The 23,576-nt window shown below is 44.4% G+C and overlaps 1 protein-coding gene across 8 annotated transcripts in view; it reads right to left on the bottom strand.

Moving 5' to 3' along the window:
- LOC124018277 (CREB3 regulatory factor-like) overlaps positions 1-23,576 on the bottom strand; it is a 39,849-nt gene that overhangs the window by 12,334 nt on the left and 3,939 nt on the right. For all 8 annotated transcript variants that reach the window (XM_046333545.1, XM_046333552.1, XM_046333544.1 and 5 more), the window contains 6 exons: positions 8,716-8,966; positions 8,327-8,443; positions 7,152-7,980; positions 4,917-5,096; positions 4,155-4,344; positions 3,968-4,041 (listed from right to left, as the gene is read on the bottom strand). In XM_046333545.1, coding sequence (XP_046189501.1) covers positions 3,968-4,041; positions 4,155-4,344; positions 4,917-5,096; positions 7,152-7,980; positions 8,327-8,443; positions 8,716-8,724 — 1,399 coding nt within the window. In that variant the 5' untranslated portion in view covers positions 8,725-8,966. The remainder of the gene's footprint in view (positions 1-3,967; positions 4,042-4,154; positions 4,345-4,916; positions 5,097-7,151; positions 7,981-8,326; positions 8,444-8,715; positions 8,967-23,576) is intronic.

Here is a 23,576-nt window from a genome sequence, read left to right as displayed (position 1 = left end):
ACTAATCCCAGTGTAATCACTATGCTTTCAACCAACCTCCTAAAAGACTAATCCCAGTGTTATCACTATGCTTTCAACCAACCTCCTAAAAGACTAATCCCAGTGTAATCACTATGCTTTCAACCAACCTCCTAAAAGACTAATCCCAGTGTAATCACTATGCTTTCAACCAACCTCCCCAGTAAAAACCAACCTCCTAAAAGACTAATCCCAGTGTAATCACTATGCTTTCAACCAACCTCCTAAAAGACTAATCCCAGTGTAATCACTATGCTTTCAACCAACCTCCTAAAAGACTAATCCCAGTGTAATCACTATGCTTTCAACCAACCTCCTAAAAGACTAATCCCAGTGTAATCACTATGCTTTCAACCAACCTCCTAAAAGACTAATCCCAGTGTAAGCACTATGCTTTCAACCAACCGCCTAAAAGACTAATCCCAGTGTTATCACTATGCTTTCAACCAACCTCCTAAAAGACTAATCCCAGTGGGAAAACAACGTCCCATGTTTTGGTTAAGATGTCTAAATGTGTTTCACTGCACTTCTCAACCATTTAAAACGCACAACACAGTTGAAGTGGGAATACATAGTCAGAAATGAACGTGTTATATCACTATCTGACAGCACAACCAAATGACCTGGATTACAGACGGTGCAAGTGACCTCTGGATTACAGACGGTGCAAGTGACCTCTGGATTACAGACGGTGCAAGTGACCTCTGGATTACAGACGGTGCAAGTGACCTCTGGATTACAGACGGTGCAAGTGACCTCTGGATTACAGAGTGACCTCTGGATTACAGACGGTGCAAGTGACCTCTGGATTACAGACGGTGCAAGTGACCTCTGGATTACAGACGGTGCAAGTGACCTCTGGATTACAGACGGTGCAAGTGACCTCTGGATTACAGACGGTGGTGACCTCTGGATTACAGACGGTGCAAGTGACCTCTGGATTACAGACGGTGCAAGTGACCTCTGGATTACAGACGGTGCAAGTGACCTCTGGATTACAGACGGTGCAAGTGACCTCTGGATTACAGACGGTGCAAGTGACCTCTGGATTACAGACGGTGCAAGTGACCAACGCTGTTTGAGACTCTGTTCAGATTATTATAGTAATTGTGAACATCTCCGCAGACCTGCGTGCTTTCTACGAGGACACGAGAAGACATGTATAGTTACTGTAGTCATTGTGAACATCTCCGTAGACCTGAGTGCTTTCTACGAGGACACGAGAAGACATGGATAGTTACTGTAGTCATTGTGAACATCTCCGTAGACCTGAGTGCTTTCTACGAGGACACGAGAAGACATGGATAGTTACTGTAGTCATTGTGAACATCTCCGTAGACCTGAGTGCTTTCTACGAGGACACGAGAAGACATGTATAGTTACTGTAGTCATTGTGAACATCTCCGTAGACCTGAGTGCTTTCTATGAGGACACGAGAAGACATGGATAGTTACTGTAGTCATTGTGAACATCTCCGTAGACCTGAGTGCTTTCTATGAGGACACGAGAAGACATGTATAGTTACTGTAGTCATTGTGAACATCTCCGTAGACCTGAGTGCTTTCTATGAGGACATGAGAAGACATGTATAGTTACTGTAGTCATTGTGAACATCTCCGTAGACCTGAGTGCTTTCTATGAGGACATGAGAAGACATGTATAGTTACTGTAGTCATTGTGAACATCTCCGTAGACCTGAGTGCTTTCTATGAGGACATGAGAAGACATGTATAGTTACTGTAGGCGAACCTCAACATGTGGCCATGGATGTGTTACTCCTTTAAAGGCTGAATAAATACTACTACATTACTTTGTCAGACAGCCTTAACTTCAGGCTGTTTACGGTCTTACAGAACTAGTATTGAATTGTAATAACACAGCCAAATATCAACACTTAAAGGATATCGAATGCTTGGATAGTTTAACCCGAGCCACTGGCTTAAAAAACGTTTATTTTTGGATTAGTTGGATATGTGATTCCAACATAGTATTTGTTAACTTGTCGATCAGTTAAAAGGCTTTCTAAAAGTGATATTGAATTGTGTTGAGAGGTAGATTTCTTTGCCACTGACTGAGTCTGGCTTTAATTCCAGTTTGTCTACAAATTAATCATTTGTGTGTTGGATTCACGTCTCAATCTCAACCAAGAATCAAAGTTAAAGAATAGGACTAAATCAAATCAAACTTGATGTAAAGTGCATTATTTAACTTAGATTTTTGGTTGCGATGGAGACGTGAATCCAACATAATTAATAATTAACTTGGAGATAAAATTGAAATCAAACAAAGCTTGAATTGTCTATTTTTAGTTGAACCCTAGGTTGAATTTCAATTCGGCTTGTCACCAAAAGCACTCACAAACTTCTACAGATGCACAATCGAGAGCATCCTGGCGGGCTGTATCACCGCCTGGTACGGCAACTGCTCCGCCCTCAACCGTAAGGCTCTCCAGAGGGTAGTGAGGTCTGCACAACGCATCACCGGGGGCAAACTGCCTGCCCTCCAGGACACCTACACCACCCGATGTTACAGGAAGGCCATAAAGATCATCAAGGACATCAACCACCCGAACCACTGCCTGTTCACCCCGCTATCATCCAGAAGGCGAGGTCAGTACTGGTGCATCAAAGCTGGGACCGAGAGACTGAAAAACAGCTTCTATCTCAAGGCCATCAGACTGTTAAACAGCCACCACTAACATTGAGTGGCTGCTGCCAACACACTGTCATTGACACTGACCCAACTCCAGCCACTTTAATAATGGGAATTGATGGTAAATTATGTAAATATATCACTAGCCACTTTAAACAATGCTACCTAATATAATGTACTTACCTTACATTATTCATCTCATATGCATACGTATATACAGTACTCTACATCATCGACTGCATCCTTATGTAATACATGTATCACTAGCCACTAACTATGCCAATTTGTTTACTTTGTCTACATACTCATCTCATATGTATATACTGTACTCGATACCATCTACTGTATGCTGCTCTGTACCATCACTCATTCATATATCCTTATGTACATATTCCTTATCCCCTTACACTGTGTATAAGACAGTAGTTTTGGAATTGTTAGTTAGATTACTTGTTGGTTATCACTGCATTGTCGGAACTAGAAGCACAAGCATTTCGCTACACTCGCATTAACATCTGCTACCTATGTGTATGTGACAAATAAAATTTTATTTGATTTGATTGTCTATTTTTAGTTGAACCCTAGCTTGAATTGTCTATTTTTAGTTGAACCCTAGCTTGAATAGTCTATTTTTAGTTGAACCCAAGGTTGAATTGTCTATTTTTAGTTGAACCCTAGCTTGAATTGTCTATTTTTAGTTGAACCCAAGGTTGAATTGAAACAATAGCTGTTGATGACTTTGCAAATGCTGTATAGGCCTTAATAGTCTCATTGATGATACATTTAATTTAATTTGTGCTGTTTAACCTACCCTTTGGAATGTATTTAGTTATTTATTGAGAGATCTCTTATCATTCTCACCATAGCACATTGGTAGTAGTCAGTGACAAGGTTTCGATAGGGGAAGGAAAGGGAAAGGAGGCCTTGGTTGCCAGGTTTTATAGAGGAAGGAAAGGGAGAGGAGGGTTAGGGTTGCCAGGTTTTATAGAGGAAGGAAAGGGAGAGGAGGGTTAGGGTTGCCAGGTTTTGAAAGGAAGGAAAGGGAAAGGAGGCCTTGGTTGCCAGGTTTTATAGAGGAAGGAAAGGGAGAGGAGGGTTAGGGTTGCCAGGTTTTATAGAGGAAGGAAAGGGAGAGGAGGGTTAGGGTTGCCAGGTTTTATAGAGGAAGGAAAGGGAGAGGAGGGTTAGGGTTGCCAGGTTTTATAAAGGAAGGAAAGGGAGAGGAGGGTTAGGGTTGCCAGGTTTGGAAGGGGAAGAAAAGGGAGAGCAGGGTTAGGGTTGCCATGTTGGTACTAACCGTACTCCTGGTTGAGTCCCCACAGCTTGATCTTGTTGGCTTCGTGTTGCGCTTTCTTCTTCAACCGACAGGCCCTGTGAACACACAAGTACTGTCAGGACACACTCCATCAGATTAGATAGATAGATAGAGATGGTGTTGTTCTGTGGGCCTAACAACGAATACACCTCCCTCCCTCCCTCCGTACCGGGAAGCTAGTTTGTTCTTCTCTTTGCGTGAGCGTGCCCTGGCCACAACTGGCAGGTCGTTAACGGGACCCATCCCATCTATGGTGGCGTTGAGTTTCTGCAGCTGTTCGCCGATGTTTGTGAGCTTCACAGGGTTAGGGGTCAGGTCGCTGGCGTCAGTCTTCCTCGCTTTGCGCCTTCCTTTCTTTCCTGAGGAGAGAGGGATGAGTTACGAACCAGCAGCACTAAGCACTCACAATAAGTTCATTATAATGACCGCAGAGGGAGAAGAAGGGACGAGGCAGGGTGCCTACCCTCTCTAGGTAGTGTACTAGGTAGTTTACAAGATGTGTGCTAAGTAGTTCTAGTGTGCTTACCCTCTCTGCGGTATAGGGTACTAGGTAGGGTGCTAGCGTGCTTACCCTCTCTGCGGTATAGGGTACTAGGTAGGGTGCTAGCGTGCTTACCCTCTCTGCGGTATAGGGTACTAGGTAGGTTGCTAGTGTGCTTACAGTCTCTGTGGTATAGGGTACTAGGTAGGGTGCTAGTGTGCTTACCCTCTCTGCGGTATAGGGTACTAGGTAGGGTGCTAGTGTGCTTACCCTCTCTGCGGTATAGGGTACTAGGTAGGGTGCTAGTGTGCTTACCCTCTCTGAGGTATAGGGTACTAGGTAGGGTGCTAGTGTGCTTACCCTCTCTGCGGTATAGGGTACTAGGTAGGGTGCTAGTGTGCTTACCCTCTCTGCGGTATAGGGTACTAGGTAGGGTGCTAGTGTGCTTACCCTCTCTGCGGTATAGGGTACTAGGTAGGGTGCTAGAGCTCCAGGAGAGGGACCATCGGACCTCCCCTCCAGTCTTCTTCTGTCTCCCAGAGTCCCGTGCGTGAGCGTGGCGGTACTCCCAGAAACACCTTCTCTTCTGGGGCCGTTCCCCTGGACCACCCCCCTGCTCTGGTTCCACCTCTGGAGAGGGACAGGGACGTCAGAGATGATACACAGACACACACGTGGACACACGTAGACACACGTAGACACACGTAGACACACACAATAGAAAAATATGTTAACATATGCGCGCACACACACAACTAAATGCTCCTCTATAATAATAAACCCACACACACCAATAAGAAGATCTGCATAGGCAGCAGGTTCTTTCCCAATACATAATCCACTCCAGTGCTCTCAACATTCCTGCAGTCAGCACTCATGTCCCTGTTCCCTGTAAACTGTGCTTCACCCCCTGGCTTTCAACTGGAGGCTGTCTGACTCAGACTGAGAGCCTTCACTGCTTGGTTATGTAGCTAGTGATGTAACAGTGGTGTGTGTGTGTGGGGGGGGGGGGGGGGGGGGGACCAGGGTCATCCAGTCTGTCTCAAACACCTTGACTTATAGAGGGAGTAACACAGACAGACACACATATACACACCACCGGACGAAGACACACACACACCACAGACCAGGCACACATACCGCTCACTCTCGCTCTCACATACACAGCCAGACCAGTGGAGGCTGCTGGGGAGGACGGATCATAACAATGTCTGGAACGGAGAAAATGGAAACCATGTTTGATCTATGGGACCATTCCACCGATTCTGCTCCAGCCTTTACCACCAGTCTGTCCTCCCCAATTAAGGTGCCACCAACCTCCTGTGAGCCAGACACACACACACTCCGCCAGACAAACACACACTCCGACAAACACTCCGACAAACACACACACACACTCCGCCAGACAAACACACACACACACACACACTCACCGCCAGACAAACACACACTCACCGCCAGACAAACACACACACACACACACACACACACTCACCGCCAGACAAACACACACACACACTCACCGCCAGACAAACACACACACACACACACACACACACACACACACACACACACACACACACACACACACACACACACAAACACACACACACACACACTCACCGCCAGACAAACACACACACACACCGCCAGACAAACACACACACACACACACTCACCGCCAGACAAACACACACACACACCGCCAGACAAACACACACACACACGCCAGACAAACACACACACACACACACACACACACGCCAGACAAACACACACACTCACCGCCAGGCAAACACACACACACACACTCACCGCCAGACAAACACACACACACACACACACACACCGCCAGACAAACACACACACACACGCACTCCGCCAGATAAACACACACACACGCACGCACTCCGCCAGATAAACACACACACACGCACGCACTCCGCCAGATAAACACACACACACGCACGCACTCCGCCAGATAAACACACACACACGCACGCACTCCGCCAGAGAAACACACACACACGCACTCCGCCAGATAAACACACACACACGCACTCCGCCAGATAAACACACACACACACACACACTCCACCAGATAAACACACACACACACACACACTCCACCAGATAAACACACACACACACACACTCCACCAGATAAACACACACACACACACACTCCACCAGATAAACACACACACACACACACTCCACCAGATAAACACACACACACACACACTCCACCAGATAAACACACACACACACACACTCCACCAGATAAACACACACACACACACACACACACACACACACACACACACACACACACACACACACACACACACACACACACACACACACACACACACACACACACACACACACACACACACACACACACACACACACACACACACACACACACACACACACAACAATAGCCACCAAAACAAGGTAGAGTGATGTTTCATGAACACAATTCAGTTACTGTCTTGTCTGATATCAAATGGCTGAGATTGGCTCAAACAAAACATTTCAAATTTGCAGGAATGACAGAAGATACGCAGAAGAAAATAGAGTAGAAAAAGTGACATAGCTATGACCTAATAGGTCATATCAAAGCTCTGAGACATTCCAGATGACATCAAAAACTCCAGAACTCCAGAATCCAGAACTCACCAAATTCTGTTTCTGACGAGCTGGACAGTTCTGCTTCCACCGCAGTCTCATCCCCTGCTCCGTCCTCCCCTTCCTCCTCCTCCTCCTCTTCTTCCTCCTCCTCCAACAATACCTCTTCCCTCTCCTCCTCCTCCCTCTCTCCCTCCTCCTGCCCCTCTACCTCCTCTTCTGTCTCTGTCTCAGAGCTGGGGCTGGAGGGCGAGGGTCTATCCCCCCCCTGGGTCAGAGAGTAGTTGTGTTCCAACACTGACCCCCCCGGAAGAATCCCAGACGTCTCAGTCACCGCGGCAACAACTTCCGCCGCTGCCAACACAGCTGCGGCAACCTCCTCCTCCTCCTCTGCCACCTGGTACACTTCCACCGTAGGAACCCTCATCCCCCCATCCTGTCCTCCTTTTTCTGTCACCCTTTCGATCGCCATGGTAACATCAAGTCCCACCTGCTCTCTGACCACCCTGCCTCTCTGGGCGTGGCCTAGACAGGGGTCGGGGGTCATTGTGATGCCGTTTCCGTGGAGATGCGTTACCATCATCGTGGTTACATGTGATGTCTGCTGCTGAGCTATGGCCTGTGCCTTCCTCTTCCTCCTCTCCTCCTCCTCTTCCTCCCGGGTCCCGCTCCAACGGCCCATCAGCACGGCGTCCTCGGTGCTCGCCAGCTCCCCCCCGAGGCCCAGCTTGGTGTAGCGCGTGATGTCATCCAGCGCCGACACGTCCCAGCGCTCCACGTGTAGCTCCTCGCCGAAGCCCCCGTCGTCCACCAGGTCGCTTAGCAACTCGAAGGGCCGTTTCCGCGGCGTCGCTGGAGAGCCCAGCATCAGGAGCACACTCTGAGGTAAGGAAGTAGGAAGAGAGGGATGGGAGGGAGGGATGGGAGGGAGGGAGGGAGAAGAGCATTGTTCATTGTTGACATGGCTAGAATGTGTCGTTACTTTACATTGATCTATGTTACAGAAATAGAGTCTTGTTCATTACAGCTCTGTGGTGACGTCACCATAATAAACAACAGGTATGCCTGTTAACACTGTTATTACCATGTTCTGTCAGTGTAATAACATGCAGTCCAGGCAGTGTGGTAGTAGAGCAGAATACAAGGACAAGACTGACACATTATAAACACATGTGTCAGACACCTGGACCTTAGAAGCAATTACAAGCAGTTAGTGAGTTAGTTACCTGGTCATATTCGGTCCTGCCCCCTAGAGGGGAGACAGCCAGGGGGTAGGGGCTGAGGAGACAGCCACGGCTCCCATACGCCTCGCCAAACGCAGGCTCCATCCCATTCATGCCCGGCTATAGGACACACACACAGACACACATTACTCTGCTGAGCTACCATTTTCACGAGCACCATTACAAACAGAATAGAACATCCGTCTAAATATATTGTCTGTAATCAGAATCACAATCTCTGTTGTACATGTATTATTACCGGACAAGATATTTAGACAGTCAATTAATATCGATATTCAAGTTGGAAAGCAATTGTATCACCTTCACTCAAATGAAACAGCTAAAAAACGACTCTTAGTACGACACAGAATATACAGAGATCAGTGGTGTACCTGAGGCATGCCCAAGGTGGTGGGTGGTGTTAGGAGGTGGTCAGGATGCCGTTGGAGCGTTCAGCCGGAACACAACACACTGCTCACTGACTGATGTTGAGGATCAGGATGGAGGAGGAAGTCTCCTGGGTCGGGCCAGATATGGACCATCTGTGACCTCACAGGGTCAGGGGTGAGAGGTCAAGGCTTTAGGGTCGACAGACACACTTCAAATCACATGACGCGGTGCTCGCTGCTCACTGTTGGGACCGCTAAAGGGGGAGAGGAGACAGGGAGAGAAAGGCATCATGGGGTCAATAGTCTAAACAAGATGTGTGAGAGAAGTCATCTAAGCAATAAACAATGCTCTTGGGGCCAGTTTCCCAGATATACAGTGCAGTCGGGAAGTATTCAGACCCCTGGACTTTTTTTCACATTTTGTGACGTTACAGCCTAATTCTAAAATTGATGAAATGGTTTTCCCCCCTCTTCAATCTACACACAATACCCCACAACGACAAAACAAAATAGGTTTTTAGAAATGTTTGCAAATGTATAAAAAATAAACGGAAATATGACATTTATAAGTATTCAGACACTTTACTCAGTACTTTGTTGAAGCACCTTTGGCAGCGATTACAGCCTTGAGTATTCTTGGGTATGACACTACAAGCTTGGCACAACTGTATTTGGGGAGTTTCTCCCCATTCTTCTCTGCAGATCCTCTCCAGCTCTGTCAGGTTAGAAGAGGAGAGTCGCTGCACAGCTATTTTCAAGTCTCTCCAGAGATGTTAGATCGGGTTCAAGTCCTTGCTCCGGCTGGGCCCTTCAAGGACACTCCGGAGTTGTCTTGGCTGTGTGCTTAGGTTTGTTGTCTTGTTGGAAGGTGAACCTTTGCCCCGGTCTGAGGTCCTGGGTTCTCCGGAGCCGGTTTTCATCAAGAATCTCTCTGTACTGTGCTCCGTTCAGCTTTCCCTCGATCCTGACATTTCTCCCAGTCCCTGTCGCTGAAAAACATCCCCACAGCATTACATTTACATGCCACCACCATTTACATGCCACCACCATGCTTCACCGTAGGGATGGTGCCGGGTTTCCTTCAGACGTGATACTTGGCATTCAGGCCAAAGAGTTCAATCTTGGATTAATCAGACCAGAGAATCTTGTTTCTCATGGTCTGAGTCCTTCAGGTGCCTTTTGGCAAACTCCAAGCAGGCTGTCATGTTGCTTTTACTGAGGAGTGGCTTCTTGTCTGGCCACTCTACCATAAAGGCCTGATTGAGAGAGATGGTTGACCTTCTGGAAGGTTCTTGTATCTCCACAGAGGAACTCTGTCAGAGTGACCATCGGGTTCTTGGTCACCTCCCTGACCAAGGCCCTTCTCCCCCGGTTGCTCAGTTTGGCCGGGCGACCAGCTCTAGGAGGAGTCTTGGTTGTTCCAAACTTCTTCCATTTAAGAATAATGGAGGCCACTGTGGTCTTGGGGACCTTCAATGCTGCAGAAATGCTTCAGTCCCCTTCCCCAGATCTGCTCCTAGACACATTATTGTCTCTGAGCTCTATGGACAATTCCTTCAACCTCATGGCTTGGTTTTTGCTCTGACATGCACTGTCAACTGTGGGACCTTATATAGACAGGTGTGTGCCTTTACAAATCATGTCCAAGCAATTGAATTTACCACAGGTGGACTCCAATCAAGTTGTAGAAACATCTCAATTACGATAAATGGAAACAGGATGCAGCGGAGCTCAATTTCGAGTCTCATAGCAAAGGGTCTGAATACTTATTTAAATAAGGTATTTCTGTTTTTTAAATTAGTTTTTTTACATTTGTGAAAAATTATAAAAACCTGTTTTTCGCTTTGTCATTATGGGGTATTGTGTGTAGATTGAAGAGGAATTTGTTATGTTTAATCCATTTTAGAATCTTGCAGACACCTGATTGGATTTTACACATTGATTTACAAATCCTGTGTTTTCAGACCAGAAGAAGGAGAGGAGAGACAGGGTGAAGACTATTGTGACCCACCCATAGAGCTTATGTCCTTAGGTGACTCCTTTCAATGCTCACACAGCACTCCAAATATAGATAGATACGATGCAATGAAGAGAGCACAGCCATATATACAGTACCAGTCAAAAGTTGGGACACACCTACTCATCTATAGGTTTTTCTTTATTTGGACTATTTTCCACATTGTAGAATAATAGTGAATACATCAACACTATATATACAGAAGATAGCCCTATTTTGTAAAATACCAAGTCCATTTCATTGCAAGAACAGGTCAAATAAGCAAAGAGAAACTACAGTCCATCATTACTTCAAGACACGAAGGTCAATCAATAATTTATCTTTGCTTATGGACTTTACCAAATAGGGCCATCTTCTGTATACCCCCTACCTTGTCATAACACAACTGACTGGCTCAAACGCATTAAGAAGAAAATACATTTGACAAATGAACTGTTAACAAGGCACACCTGTTAATTTAAATGCATTCCAGGTAACTACCTCATGAAGATGGTTGAGAGAATGCCAAGAGTGTGCAAAGCTGTCATCAAAGCAAAGGGTACTTGAAGAATCTCAAATCTATTTTGATTTGTTAAACACTTTTTTAGTTACTACATGATCCCATGTGTGTTATTTCATAGTTTTGATATTGTCACTATTATTCTACAATGTAGAAAATTGTCAAAAATAAAGAAAAACTCTAGAATGAGTAGGTGTGTCCAAACTTCTGATTGGTTTATACATGTTAATATATGGCCCTGGTATAGAGGAGAGGGAGGCATTTGAGATAATAATATAATAATATATGCCATTTAGCAGACGCTTTTATCCAAAGCGACTTACAGTCATGTGTGCATACATTCTACGTATGGGTGGTCCCGGGGATCGAACCCACTACCCTGGCGTTACAAGCGCCATGCTCTACCAACTGAGCTACAGAAGGATATTTTATGACTATTGAGATCCGCCCCTAGAGTGTGGCTATGTGATTATAGGTGACCTATTAAAGTTTTATACAGTATCCCTGATGTAGATAAGATTCGTAGGGATCCACCCATAAGGCTGTCCCACAGTGCTCCACTAACAGACAACACGGAATGTATAAAACAAAAGAATGGAATGTATAGAAGGGAATGTATAGAAGGGAATGTATAGAAGGGAATGTATAGAAGGGATGTATAGAAGGGAATGTATAGAAGGGAATGTATAGAAGGGATGTATAGAAGGGATGTATAGAAGGGAATGTATAGAAGGGAATGTATAGAAGGGAATGTATAGAAGGGAATGTATAGAAGGGAATGTATAGAAGGGAATGTATAGAAGGGATGTATAGAAGGGATGTATAGAAGGGAATGTATAGAAGGGAATGTATAGAAGGGAATGTATAGAAGGAATGTATAGAAGGGAATGTATAGAAGGGAATGTATAGAAGGGAATGTATAGAAGGGAATGTATAGAAGGAATGTATAGAAGGAATGTATAGAAGGGAATGTATAGAAGGGAATGTATAGAAGGAATGTATAGAAGGGAATGTATAGAAGGGAATGTATAGAAGGGAATGTATAGAAGGGAATGTATAGAAGGGAATGTATAGAAGGGAATGTATAGAAGGGAATGTATAGAAGGGATGTATAGAAGGGATGTATAGAAGGGAATGTATAGAAGGGAATGTATAGAAGGGAATGTATAGAAGGGAATGTATAGAAGGGAATGTATAGAAGGGAATGTATAGAAGGGAATGTATAGAAGGGAATGTATAGAAGGGAATGTATAGAAGGATGTATAGAAGGGAATGTATAGAAGGGAATGTATAGAAGGGAATGTATAGAAGGGAATGTATAGAAGGGAATGTATAGAAGGGAATGTATAGAAGGGAATGTATAGAAGGGAATGTATAGAAGGGAATGTATAGAAGGGAATGTATAGAAGGGAATGTATAGAAGGGAATGTATAGAAGGGAATGTATAGAATGGAATGTATAGAAGGGATGTATAGAAGGGATGTATAGAAGGGAATGTATAGAAGGGAATGTATAGAAGGGAATGTATAGAAGGGATGTATAGAAGGGAATGTATAGAAGGGAATGTATAGAAGGGAATGTATGAACATACAAACCGAGGTTTCCGTTAGCCCGTAATAGCTGGCTTTTGGAAAATACAAAACTGAAAACCCGATAAATTTAAATTGCCGCCGACCAATTTTTGGGGAGGAAAAAAAAAATCCTATTGCAAAATAACGTTTTTTTGCCAATTCATTAATGGAAATACCAGTTGATGGAAGTACATTTGACAGGTCATACTTATCGGTCTATAGGTTCATTTGCATAATTTAGTGGAATTAAATTGCCGCTTTTTAATCACACGAAACAGCAAACAGGCACAGAACCTAGTTGGAGCAGAAAATCTGTCCGACAGCAGGAGAGCTGCTGCTCCTCAAACAGCTTGTTGTTGCTGCTGCTCCTCAAACAGCTTGTTGCTGCTGCTGCACCTCAAACAGCTTGTTGCTGCTGCTGCACCTCAAACAGCTTGTTGCTGCTGCTGCACCTCAAACAGCTTGTTGCTGCTGCTGCACCTCAAACAGCTTGTTGCTGCTGCTGCTCCTCAAACAGCTTGTTGTTGCTGCTTGTTGCTGCTGCTCCTCAAACAGCTTGTTGCTGCTGCTCCTCAAACAGCTTGTTGCTGCTGCTCCTCAAACAGCTTGTTGCTGCTGCTCCTCAAACAGCTTGTTGCTGCTGCTCCTCAAACAGCTTGTTGCTGCTGCTGCACCTCAAACAGCTTGTTGCTGCTGCTGCTCCTCAAACAGCTTGTTGCTGCTGCTGCACCTCAAACAGCTTGTTGCTGCTGCTGCTCCTCAAACAGCTTGTTGCTGCTGCTGCTCAAACAGCTTGTTGCTGCTGCTGCACCTCAAACAGCTTGTTGCTGCTTGTTGCTGCTGCTCCTCACCTGCAAACAGCTTGTTGCTGCTGCTGCACCTCAAACAGCTTGTTGCTGCTGCTGCACCTCAAACAGCTTGTTGCTGCTGCTGCTGCTGCTCAAACAGCTTGTTGCTGCTGCTGCAGCTTGTTGCTGCTGCTCAAACAGCTTGTTGCTGCTGCTGCTTGTTGCCTCAAACAGCTTGTTGTGCTGCTGCTTGTTGCTGCTGCTCAAACAGCTTGTTGCTGCTGCTGCTCTGCTGCTGCTCAAACAGCTTGTTGCTGCTGCTGCTTGCTGCTGCTGCACCAAACAGCTTGTTGCTGCTGCTCAAACAGCTTGTTGCCAAAACAGCTTGTTGCTGCTGCTGCACCTCTGCTGCTGCAAAACAGCTTGTTGCTGCTGCTCCTCAAACAGCTTGTTGTTGCTGCTGCTCCTCAAACAGCTTGTTGCTGCTGCTCCTCAAACAGCTTGTTGTTGCTGCTGCTCCTCAAACAGCTTGTTGCTGCTGCTGCTTGTTGCACTCCTCAACAGCTTGTTGCTGCTGCTGCTGCTGCTCCTCCAACAGCTTGTTGCTGCTGCTCAAACAGCTTGTTGTTGCTGCTGCTCCTCAACAGCTTGTTGCTGCTGCTGCACCTTGTTGCTGCAGCTTGCACCTCAACAGCTTGTTGCTTGTTGTTGCTGCTGCTGCACCTCCAACAGCTTGTTGTTGCTGCTGCTGCACCTCCAACAGCTTGTTGTTGCTGCTGCTGCACCTCCAACAGCTTGTTGTTGCTGCTGCTGCACCTCAAACAGCTTGTTGTTGCTGCTGCTGCACCTCAAACAGCTTGTTGCTTGCTGCACCTCAAACAGCTTGCTGCTGCTGCACCTCAAACAGCTTGTTGCTGCTGCTGCACCTCAAACAGCTTGTTGCTGCTGCTGCACCTCAAACAGCTTGTTGCTGCTGCTGCACCTCAAACAACTTGTTGCTGCTGCTGCACCTCAAACAACTTGTTGCTGCTGCTGCACCTCAAACAGCTTGTTGCTGCTGCTCCTCAAACAGCTTGTTGCTGCTGCTCCTCAAACAGCTTGTTGCTGCTGCTCCTCAAACAGCTTGTTGCTGCTGGAGTGAAACATGCTTTTATACGCCCAATCATTGCACAACTATCCTAAATACAATTGTGTGTTAAAAACAGTTTTGATGGCCACAATTAAAAAGAGATACTATTTGTATTTGTCAACTGGTAATTAAAGCACGTTTCCCGTTCACCGTTCCAGTGCATAAGCAACGGTAGGGAGGCTATCAGTGTGTCACCCACCACTTTGCAATGAGTTGGAGGCAGTATGCATTTTGAAAACATATACTTCGTTGTTTGAAACCTGAACGTTTTACTTCATATTATGAGGCATGTCCCACCTTGCTTCAAAGTAGCCGAGTCAAAATCCCACCATACAAAAGCAGAAGCAGTTATTTATTTTATAAAGACTTCCATATTGCTCTTTATCAACAAGTGAAACGTTCTGATCTGTTGCATCAGCCTCATTGCTTTTTGAAGTTTTCTTTTATTCTAACATCTTCAAAGTGTCCATCAGAATTCAGTAAGAAGGATGAGCGTCATTGCATCCTCGAGTTTCATCAAATCAAATGGATTTATATAACTTACATCAGCTGATATCTCAAAGTGCTGTACAGAAACCCAGCCTGAAACCCCAAGCACTGCAGGTGTAGAAGAGTTTCATGCTCTGTTAGGATGAACAACCATAATCTGAATGTGATTTGTGTCATTCTGAGCACCGTGGGTAGACACCCAGATCAGGTTACAATGCAGATTTCAAATGTCCGGTCAATTAAAAATGCTGCCGGTCAAAATCCCGGCATCACATTTTACTAATGGAAACACACACACACACACACACACACACACACACACACACACACACACACACACACACACACACACACACACACACACACACACACACACACACACACACACACACACACACACACACACACACACACACACACACACACACACACACACACGATAATCCGAGGTGTTAAGAGAAATAGCAGCGGTAAGAACAGATCAAGGATCAGTCCACCCTGACCTCAACACAGGTCACCACTGACCTTAGAACTGTTCTTAAGGAACAACAACATCATGCTACGCTTCTGAGCTGACCTAAGGCACATAGGAATGAGGAAACAAAGTGTGTCTGTGTGTGTGTGTGTGTGTGTGTGTGTGTGTGTGTGTGTGTGTGTGTGTGTGTGTGTGTGTGTGTGTGTGTGTGTGTGTGTGTGTGTGTGTGTGTGTGTGTGTGTGTGTGTGTGTGTAGAAAACTCAGACAGGCTATAGCTGTGGAAGAGTCTGATGTGTTGACATCATATATGTTATGTAGCCATTAGCCAATCCAGAGTCACCAAACTCGTTTCACTGTACCTATGCTGCTGTGTTTCATGTGGTGTCTCCATTTAGCCTACGGTCACTGTATCTATGCTGCTGTGTTTCATGTGGTGTCTCCATTTAGCCTACGGTCACTGTTTCTATGCTGCTGTGTTTCATGTGGTGTCTCCATTTAGCCTACGGTCACTGTTTCTATGCTGCTGTGTTTCATGTGGTGTCTCCATTTAGCCTACGGTCACTGTACCTATATGCTGCTGTGTTTCATGTGGTGTCTCCATTTAGCCTACGGTCACTGTATCTATGCTGCTGTGTTTCATGTGGTGTCTCCATTTAGCCTATGCTGCTGTGTTTCATGTGGTGTCTCCATTTAGCCTACGGTCACTGTATCTATGCTGCTGTGTTTCATGTGGTGTCTCCATTTAGCCTACGGTCACTGTATCTATGCTGCTGTGTTTCATGTGGTGTCTCCATTTAGCCTACGGTCACTGTATCTATGCTGCTGTGTTTCATGTGGTGTCTCCATTTAGCCTACGGTCACTGTACCTATATGCTGCTGTGTTTCATGTGGTGTCTCCATTTAGCCTCCGGTCACTGTACCTATATGCTGCTGTGTTTCATGTGGTGTCTCCATTTAGCCTACGGTCACTGTACCTATATGCTGCTGTGTTTCATGTGGTGTCTCCATTTAGCCTACGGTCACTGTACCTATATGCTGCCTGCTGTTAGGTTGCATCCCAAATACACCCTATTCAGTGCTCTGTTGCTATGGAGCGATTTCAGTGCCAAAAGAAACTGTATTTGAATTCAACACATCTGAATTTGCATTTAGATATTGTAGTTGAATTCGATATTATTTCATTTGTAATGCTCAAATTGAATCATTGAATTAAATGTATTAACTCGTATTTAATGATTTGAAACTGGAATGAATGAATATTGCATTCAATTCAAAAATTATATTTCTATGCATTTGAATACTCAAATGCAATATGTATATATTCAGTTTCAATATGGTAGATATTGCATTGGTTGTCTGTGTATATTATCAAGTCTACGAACTATAAATTCAGTGTTACCCATTCAACTTAGACACATTCAGATTCCGTTTTCAAATTCAGTTCTCTAAATTCTGATTAAAAAACAGAGACAACATCCAGATACTTTGCCAGCCAGGAAAGGTAGAGGAGAACAGATAGAATAAATCAAACGCTCTCTGTGGTAAACAGAGACAACATCCTGATACTTTGCCAGCCAGGAAAGGTAGAGGAGAACAGATAGAGAGTAGCGGTACGGACAGAGGGGTTTCTGGCTGTTTTCTGAAGCCAATGTGGCATGTTGAACGCATGTTCTTCTTATGAATTTCACTCTAGAGTTTGAACGGTTTGGGCTATAAGCTATTATGACCCCATTCCCGAAAGCTAAGACTCCCTGGAACATGGACACGTCCTCTGTTCCCTTCTGTGGTGACCACAGGCCGCGCAGGATACGTTAGCAGGGCGTGTGGACCCCATAAAAATATAATTGAATAGCCTTGTCATGGTTCTTCTTAGGATAGCTTTTCCACTTCCTATTCTTGTGACTGGGTGTGAACCGGATCTACTGCATGTCACAAGACTGTGTTATCCCACTTAGCTAAAGCCCATAGGGATGTGTTCAATTCGTGAATTCAAAAATATTCTATTCAAATGCAATTAACGGATAGAAATTCTAAATGATGGAATTCAAATGAAACTTCTGTTGGCACTGAAATCTCTCCATATATGGACCCTGGGATTGCGTCCTACCTGACAGGTCGCTCCTACCAGGTGGCGTGGCGAGAATCTGTCTCCTCACCACGCGCTCTCACCACTGGTGTCCCCCAGGGCTCTGTTCTAGGCCCTCTCCTATTCTCGCTATACACCAAGTCACTTGGCTCTGTCATAACCTCACATGGTCTCTCCTATCATTGCTATGCAGACGACACACAATTAATCTTCTCCTTTCCCCCCTTCTGATGACCAGGTGGCGAATCGCATCTCTGCATGTCTGGCAGACATATCAGTGTGGATGACGGATCACCACCTCAAGCTGAACCTCGGCAAGACGGAGCTGCTCTTCCTCCCGGGGAAGGACTGCCCGTTCCATGATCTCGCCATCACGGTTGACAACTCCATTGTGTCCTCCTCCCAGAGCGCTAAGAACCTTGGCGTGATCCTGGACAACACCCTGTCGTTCTCAACTAACATCAAGGCGGTGGCCCGTTCCTGTAGGTTCATGCTCTACAACATCCGCAGAGTACGACCCTGCCTCACACAGGAAGTGGCGCAGGTCCTAATCCAGGCACTTGTCATCTCCCGTCTGGATTACTGCAACTCGCTGTTGGCTGGGCTCCCTGCCTGTGCCATTAAACCCCTACAACTCATCCAGAACGCCGCAGCCCGTCTGGTGTTCAACCTTCCCAAGTTCTCTCACGTCACCCCGCTCCTCCGCTCTCTCCACTGGCTTCCAGTTGAAGCTCGCATCCGCTACAAGACCATGGTGCTTGCCTACGGAGCTGTGAGGGGAACGGCACCTCAGTACCTCCAGGCTCTGATCAGGCCCTACACCCAAACAAGGGCACTGCGTTCATCCACCTCTGGCCTGCTCGCCTCCCTACCACTGAGGAAGTACAGTTCCCGCTCAGCCCAGTCAAAACTGTTCGCTGCTCTGGCCCCCCAATGGTGGAACAAACTCCCTCACGACGCCAGGACAGCGGAGTCAATCACCACCTTCCGGAGACACCTGAAACCCCACCTCTTTAAGGAATACCTAGGATAGGATAAAGTAATCCTTCTCACCCCCCCTTAAAAGATTTAGATGCACTATTGTAAAGTGGCTGTTCCACTGGATGTCATAAGGTGAATGCACCACTTTGTAAGTCGCTCTGGATAAGAGCGTCTGCTAAATGACTTAAATGTAAATGTAAATGGTCAAAAGTAATGCACTATATTGGGAATAGGGTGCCGTTGCTATAGTAGCCTGGATATTAAAACAATGCATGTATTTTGTCTAGCTGCCTACTAGGCTTCATGGGGTAACTACTTACCTGTACTGTAGCCTACTAATGTTATACAGTACCATAGAATAGTGGATCTCAAAAGATCTCCTCAGGGACCCCCAAGCACCTTCCAAGTATTTGATCTATTTCAGAGCAAGCATACCTGACTCAAGTGATCCACTATCCATCATACCCTCGACTAGGTGAATCAGGTAAGCTAGTTCAAGGCTACAACAGAAGAGTGAAACGTCTGAGGTTCCCCGGGGAGAGGTTTGAGAACCACTGCCCTAGATATATATATATATATATATATATATATATACATAAAAAGTGCAGTGTGGTTCCTGCCTAATACTAATCCTAATCCGAACTGTAAACTGCTCTGGATATGAGCTCACACTAAATTACTCAAATGTCCAATTGAATGCCTACGCTGCAATGCACACCTGCCTACAGTCTACCATAGTAGTCTGAATATAAAAACAACAATCTATCAATCATTTGTTGAGTGTTGATATAACTTAGACCGAGTCCAAAGGCCACTGGTGCCAGCCAACCAGGTCATAAGCACAGCCTTACTGAGACATTCCAGCCTGGACACTGGGACGATACATTCGACCAGGGCCCATAGGAAATAGTGTGCCATTTGGGATGCAAACAGAGGCTCCCATAGGGACAGCTCTAGGATCAGTTCAGCATCTAACTAGAAAACCAAACCATGTAGACGTTTCCCCTTAAGGACACACCTAGGATCAGTTTAAATGTCCCCTAAATGCCGATCTTGGGTCAGTTTTGCACCCCCCTCTAGCTGATCCTAGATCGATACCCAGGGGAAAACTTCACCCCAGAGCCCTAACGAGGGTCGATGACAGAGGGGAAACTTAAAACTGACCTTAGATCAGTGTCAATCGGACAATTTATCGAATTCCTGAAACAACGTTCCAGGTAGACATAGCCCCTTAGGGACAGATATAGGATCAGTTTACCTTCCCCAAGACCCTAACCTTCAACATGAAGAGGAGGAAACTAATAACTGACAATAGATCAGTCTCTAGAGGCTACTTAAACCTATATCTGTAAAACAATAGCAGTACATGAAAGGACCAGAGGGACACTTTAATGACCCAGTCAAATGTGACCCGTTTCAGGAAAGCTAGCCGCATGTCACATGACACTATTTCACAGGAGAGGCATTTGAAGGTCTTTAAAAAGAAAATTGTAATTTTTTAAAAACATATTGATCAAAATAAGTTTTTTGGCAGAAATGCCTTCTGGAACATGTGAACTTTCATGTGCCTTAATAACAAACGTGGAAAATACGAGTACAATTGTTAAATGATGAGCCTAAAATAAAACGTTACCTATCCAGAACTACAAAAGTTTTGCTACTTTTCTCAACAAAATTGAAGCACTGAATTTAGCAGGCGGTATCGACAGATCAGTTTGAAAAAGTTGCGGTGAGATACTTTCTGCACACGCCACGGTCAGTGTGAACCGAGTGACTTGACACAATGCTGGCCAAACAAGATGTAGCTACAAACAAACCGGTGTTAAAAGGTTCCAGTCTGCCGTGAAGCATTCATCCATGTACATGGTTAAGAGTCTAGCTACATTTTCAGATATTATACGTTTCTAATTTAGTCAGAAAGTAATTTTCATTGCAAGTTAAAGCGTAATACTGCTGGCTCGCTAGCTAATGTTACGTGTATGATCTGTGTAGTAATATTACCAGAATCAGAAATCCATTTTCATTGCTAGTTATAGCCTAATGTTAGCTAGCTAGCTAACATTGAACCTAGTTGGTTAGCTTTAGCTACCTGCAGATTCATACTACTCGTGCTATGACAAACAGTTTGTATTGGTGGTAGTAGTATGAGTTGGGATTATACTGGTTCATTGTTTAGGTAGCTAGCTTCACGTCTAAACAAAAGTTAGCCAGATGTGTCTGGGGGTGATTACGGCCATCTATTGTATTTCATGGACATGTGTATTATTATTATTATTATTATTACATGTCTAGACAATAGTGACTGGCTCGGGGGTGGTTATAGCATTTCTTTCACATGACTCATCAATTTAGACAAGTGTGTCTGGGTAATAATTATAAAATATATTTTTATTGTTTTTGATATTGCTACTATGCAAGTAACCATTTCACTGTACCGTTTACACCTTCTGTATCCTTTGCAACTTAGATTTGATTTGATACAGAGAGTGTTTACCAGAAGGTGAGAAGGTGATGCGAAGAACAACATGATCTGCACTAAAGTCTGAATAGGATATAGGACTAGATAAAGGGTATTTTTACCTGGAGTTTTTCCTTATTGTAGGCTACTACTTTTACCACTTTTAGTCTTGAAATCTGTGGTTGTTTACTACACTACTCACTCTGTTTAGCACATGGCCTCACATGTGAATCGTTAAAGAGATGGGTGGGGCTAAGTCTTAACTTCTTATGGATGGGTGGCAGTATTGAGTAGCTTGGATAAATAAGGTGCCCGGAGTAAATTGCCTGCTACTCAGGCCCTGAAGCTAAGATATGCATATTATTAGTAGATTTGGATAGACAACACTCTGAAGTTTCTAAAACTGTTTGAATGATGTCTGTGAGTATAAGAGAACTTACATGGCAGGCAAAAACCTGACAAAAAAATCCAACCAGGAAGTGGGAAATCTGAGGTTTGTAGGTTATCCAAGATACAGTGTAAATTTGGTCCGATTGCACTTCCTAAGGCTTCTACTGTGAAGGTGGAGCGAATAAGAGCTGTTTGACTAAGAGGTCTGGCAGAATGCCATGAGCTAAATCATGCGCGCAGCCGTGAGAGAGAGCTACGTTCCTTTTCATTTCTAAAGACAAAGGAATTGTCCGGTTGAAACATTATTGAAGATTTATGTTAAAAACATCCTAAAGATTGATTCTATACATCGTTTGACATGTTTCTACAAAATGTAATATAACTGTTTTGACTTTTTGTCTGGACTAAGTGCCTGCGCCTCGTGAATTTGGATTCGTGAACTAAATGCGTGAACAAAAATGAGGTATTTGGACATAAATGATGGACTTTATCGAACAAAACAAACATTTATTGTGGAACTGGAATTCCTGGGAGTGCATTCCGATGAAGATCAAAGGTAAGTGAATATTTATAATGCTATTTCTGACTTGTTGACTGACTGTTGACTCCACAACATGGAGGGTATGTGTATGGCTTGTTTTAGAGCCTGAGCGCTGTACTCAGATTATTGCATGGTGTGCTCTTACCGTAAATAATAAAATAAAAAAATCTGACACAGCGGTTGCATTAAGGAGAAGTATATCTTTAATTTCCATGTATAACACTTGTATTTTCATCAACATTTATGATGAGTATTTCTGTAAATTGATGTGGCGGTCTGTAAAATCACCGGATGTTTTGGAAGCAAAACATTACTGAACATAACGTGCCAATGTGAACGGAGATTTCTGGATATAAATATGAACTTTATCGAACAAAACGTACATGTATTGTGTAACATGAAGTCCTATGAGTGTCATCTGATGAAGATCAAAGGTTAGTGATTAATTTGATCTCTATTTCTGCTTTTTGTGACTCCTCTCTTTGGCTGGAAAAATGGCTGTGTTTTTCTGTGACTAGGTGCTGACCTAAAATAATCGTATGGTATGCTTTCGTCGTAAAGCCTTTTTGAAATCGGACACTGTGGTGGGATTAACAACAAGTTAATCTTTAAAATGGTGTTATAATACTTGTATGTTTGAGGAATTTTAATTATGAGATTTCTGTTCTTTGAATTTGGCGCCCTGAACTGTCACTGGTTGTTGTCAAATCGATCCCATGATCGGGATTTCAGCCATAATAAGTTTTAACCTCTTGAACCTCTGGGGGCAGTATTTCATTTTTGGATGAAAAACGTTCCCGTTTTAAACAAGATATTTTGTCACGAAAAGATGCTCGACTATGCATATAATTGACAGCTTTGGAAAGAAAACTCTGATGTTTCCAAAACTGCAAGAATATTGTCTGTGAGTGCCACAGAACTAATGCTAGAGGCGAAACCAAGATGAAATTTCATACAGGAAGTGAGCCAGATTTTTGAGGCGCTGTGTTCCAATGTCTACTTATATGGCTGTGAATGCGCAAGGAATGAGCCTACACTTTCTGTCTTTTCCCCAAGGTGTTTGCAGCATTGTGACGTATTTGTAGGCATATCATTGGAAAATTGACCATAAGAGACTACATTTACCAGGTGTCCGCTCGGTGTCCTCCGTCGAAACTATTGCGTAATCTCCAGGTGCGTGCATTGTTCCATTTTGAACAGAGGAAAAACCAAACTGCCACAAGTGACTTATCATCGAATAGATATGTGAAAAACTCCTTGAGGATTGATTCTAAACAACGTTTGCCATGTTTCTGTCGATATTATGGAGTTAATTTGGAAAAAAGTTTGCGTTATGATGACTGAATTTTCAGGGTTTTTTCTTAGCCAAACGTGATGAACAAAACGGAGCGATTTCTCCTACACAAATAATCTTTTTGGAAAAACGGAACATTTGCTAT

This window comes from Oncorhynchus gorbuscha, unplaced genomic scaffold (genome assembly GCF_021184085.1).
Source record: "Oncorhynchus gorbuscha isolate QuinsamMale2020 ecotype Even-year unplaced genomic scaffold, OgorEven_v1.0 Un_scaffold_460, whole genome shotgun sequence".
Lineage (NCBI taxonomy): Eukaryota > Metazoa > Chordata > Actinopteri > Salmoniformes > Salmonidae > Oncorhynchus > Oncorhynchus gorbuscha.
This window is presented reverse-complemented; position numbering and strand designations above follow the sequence as displayed.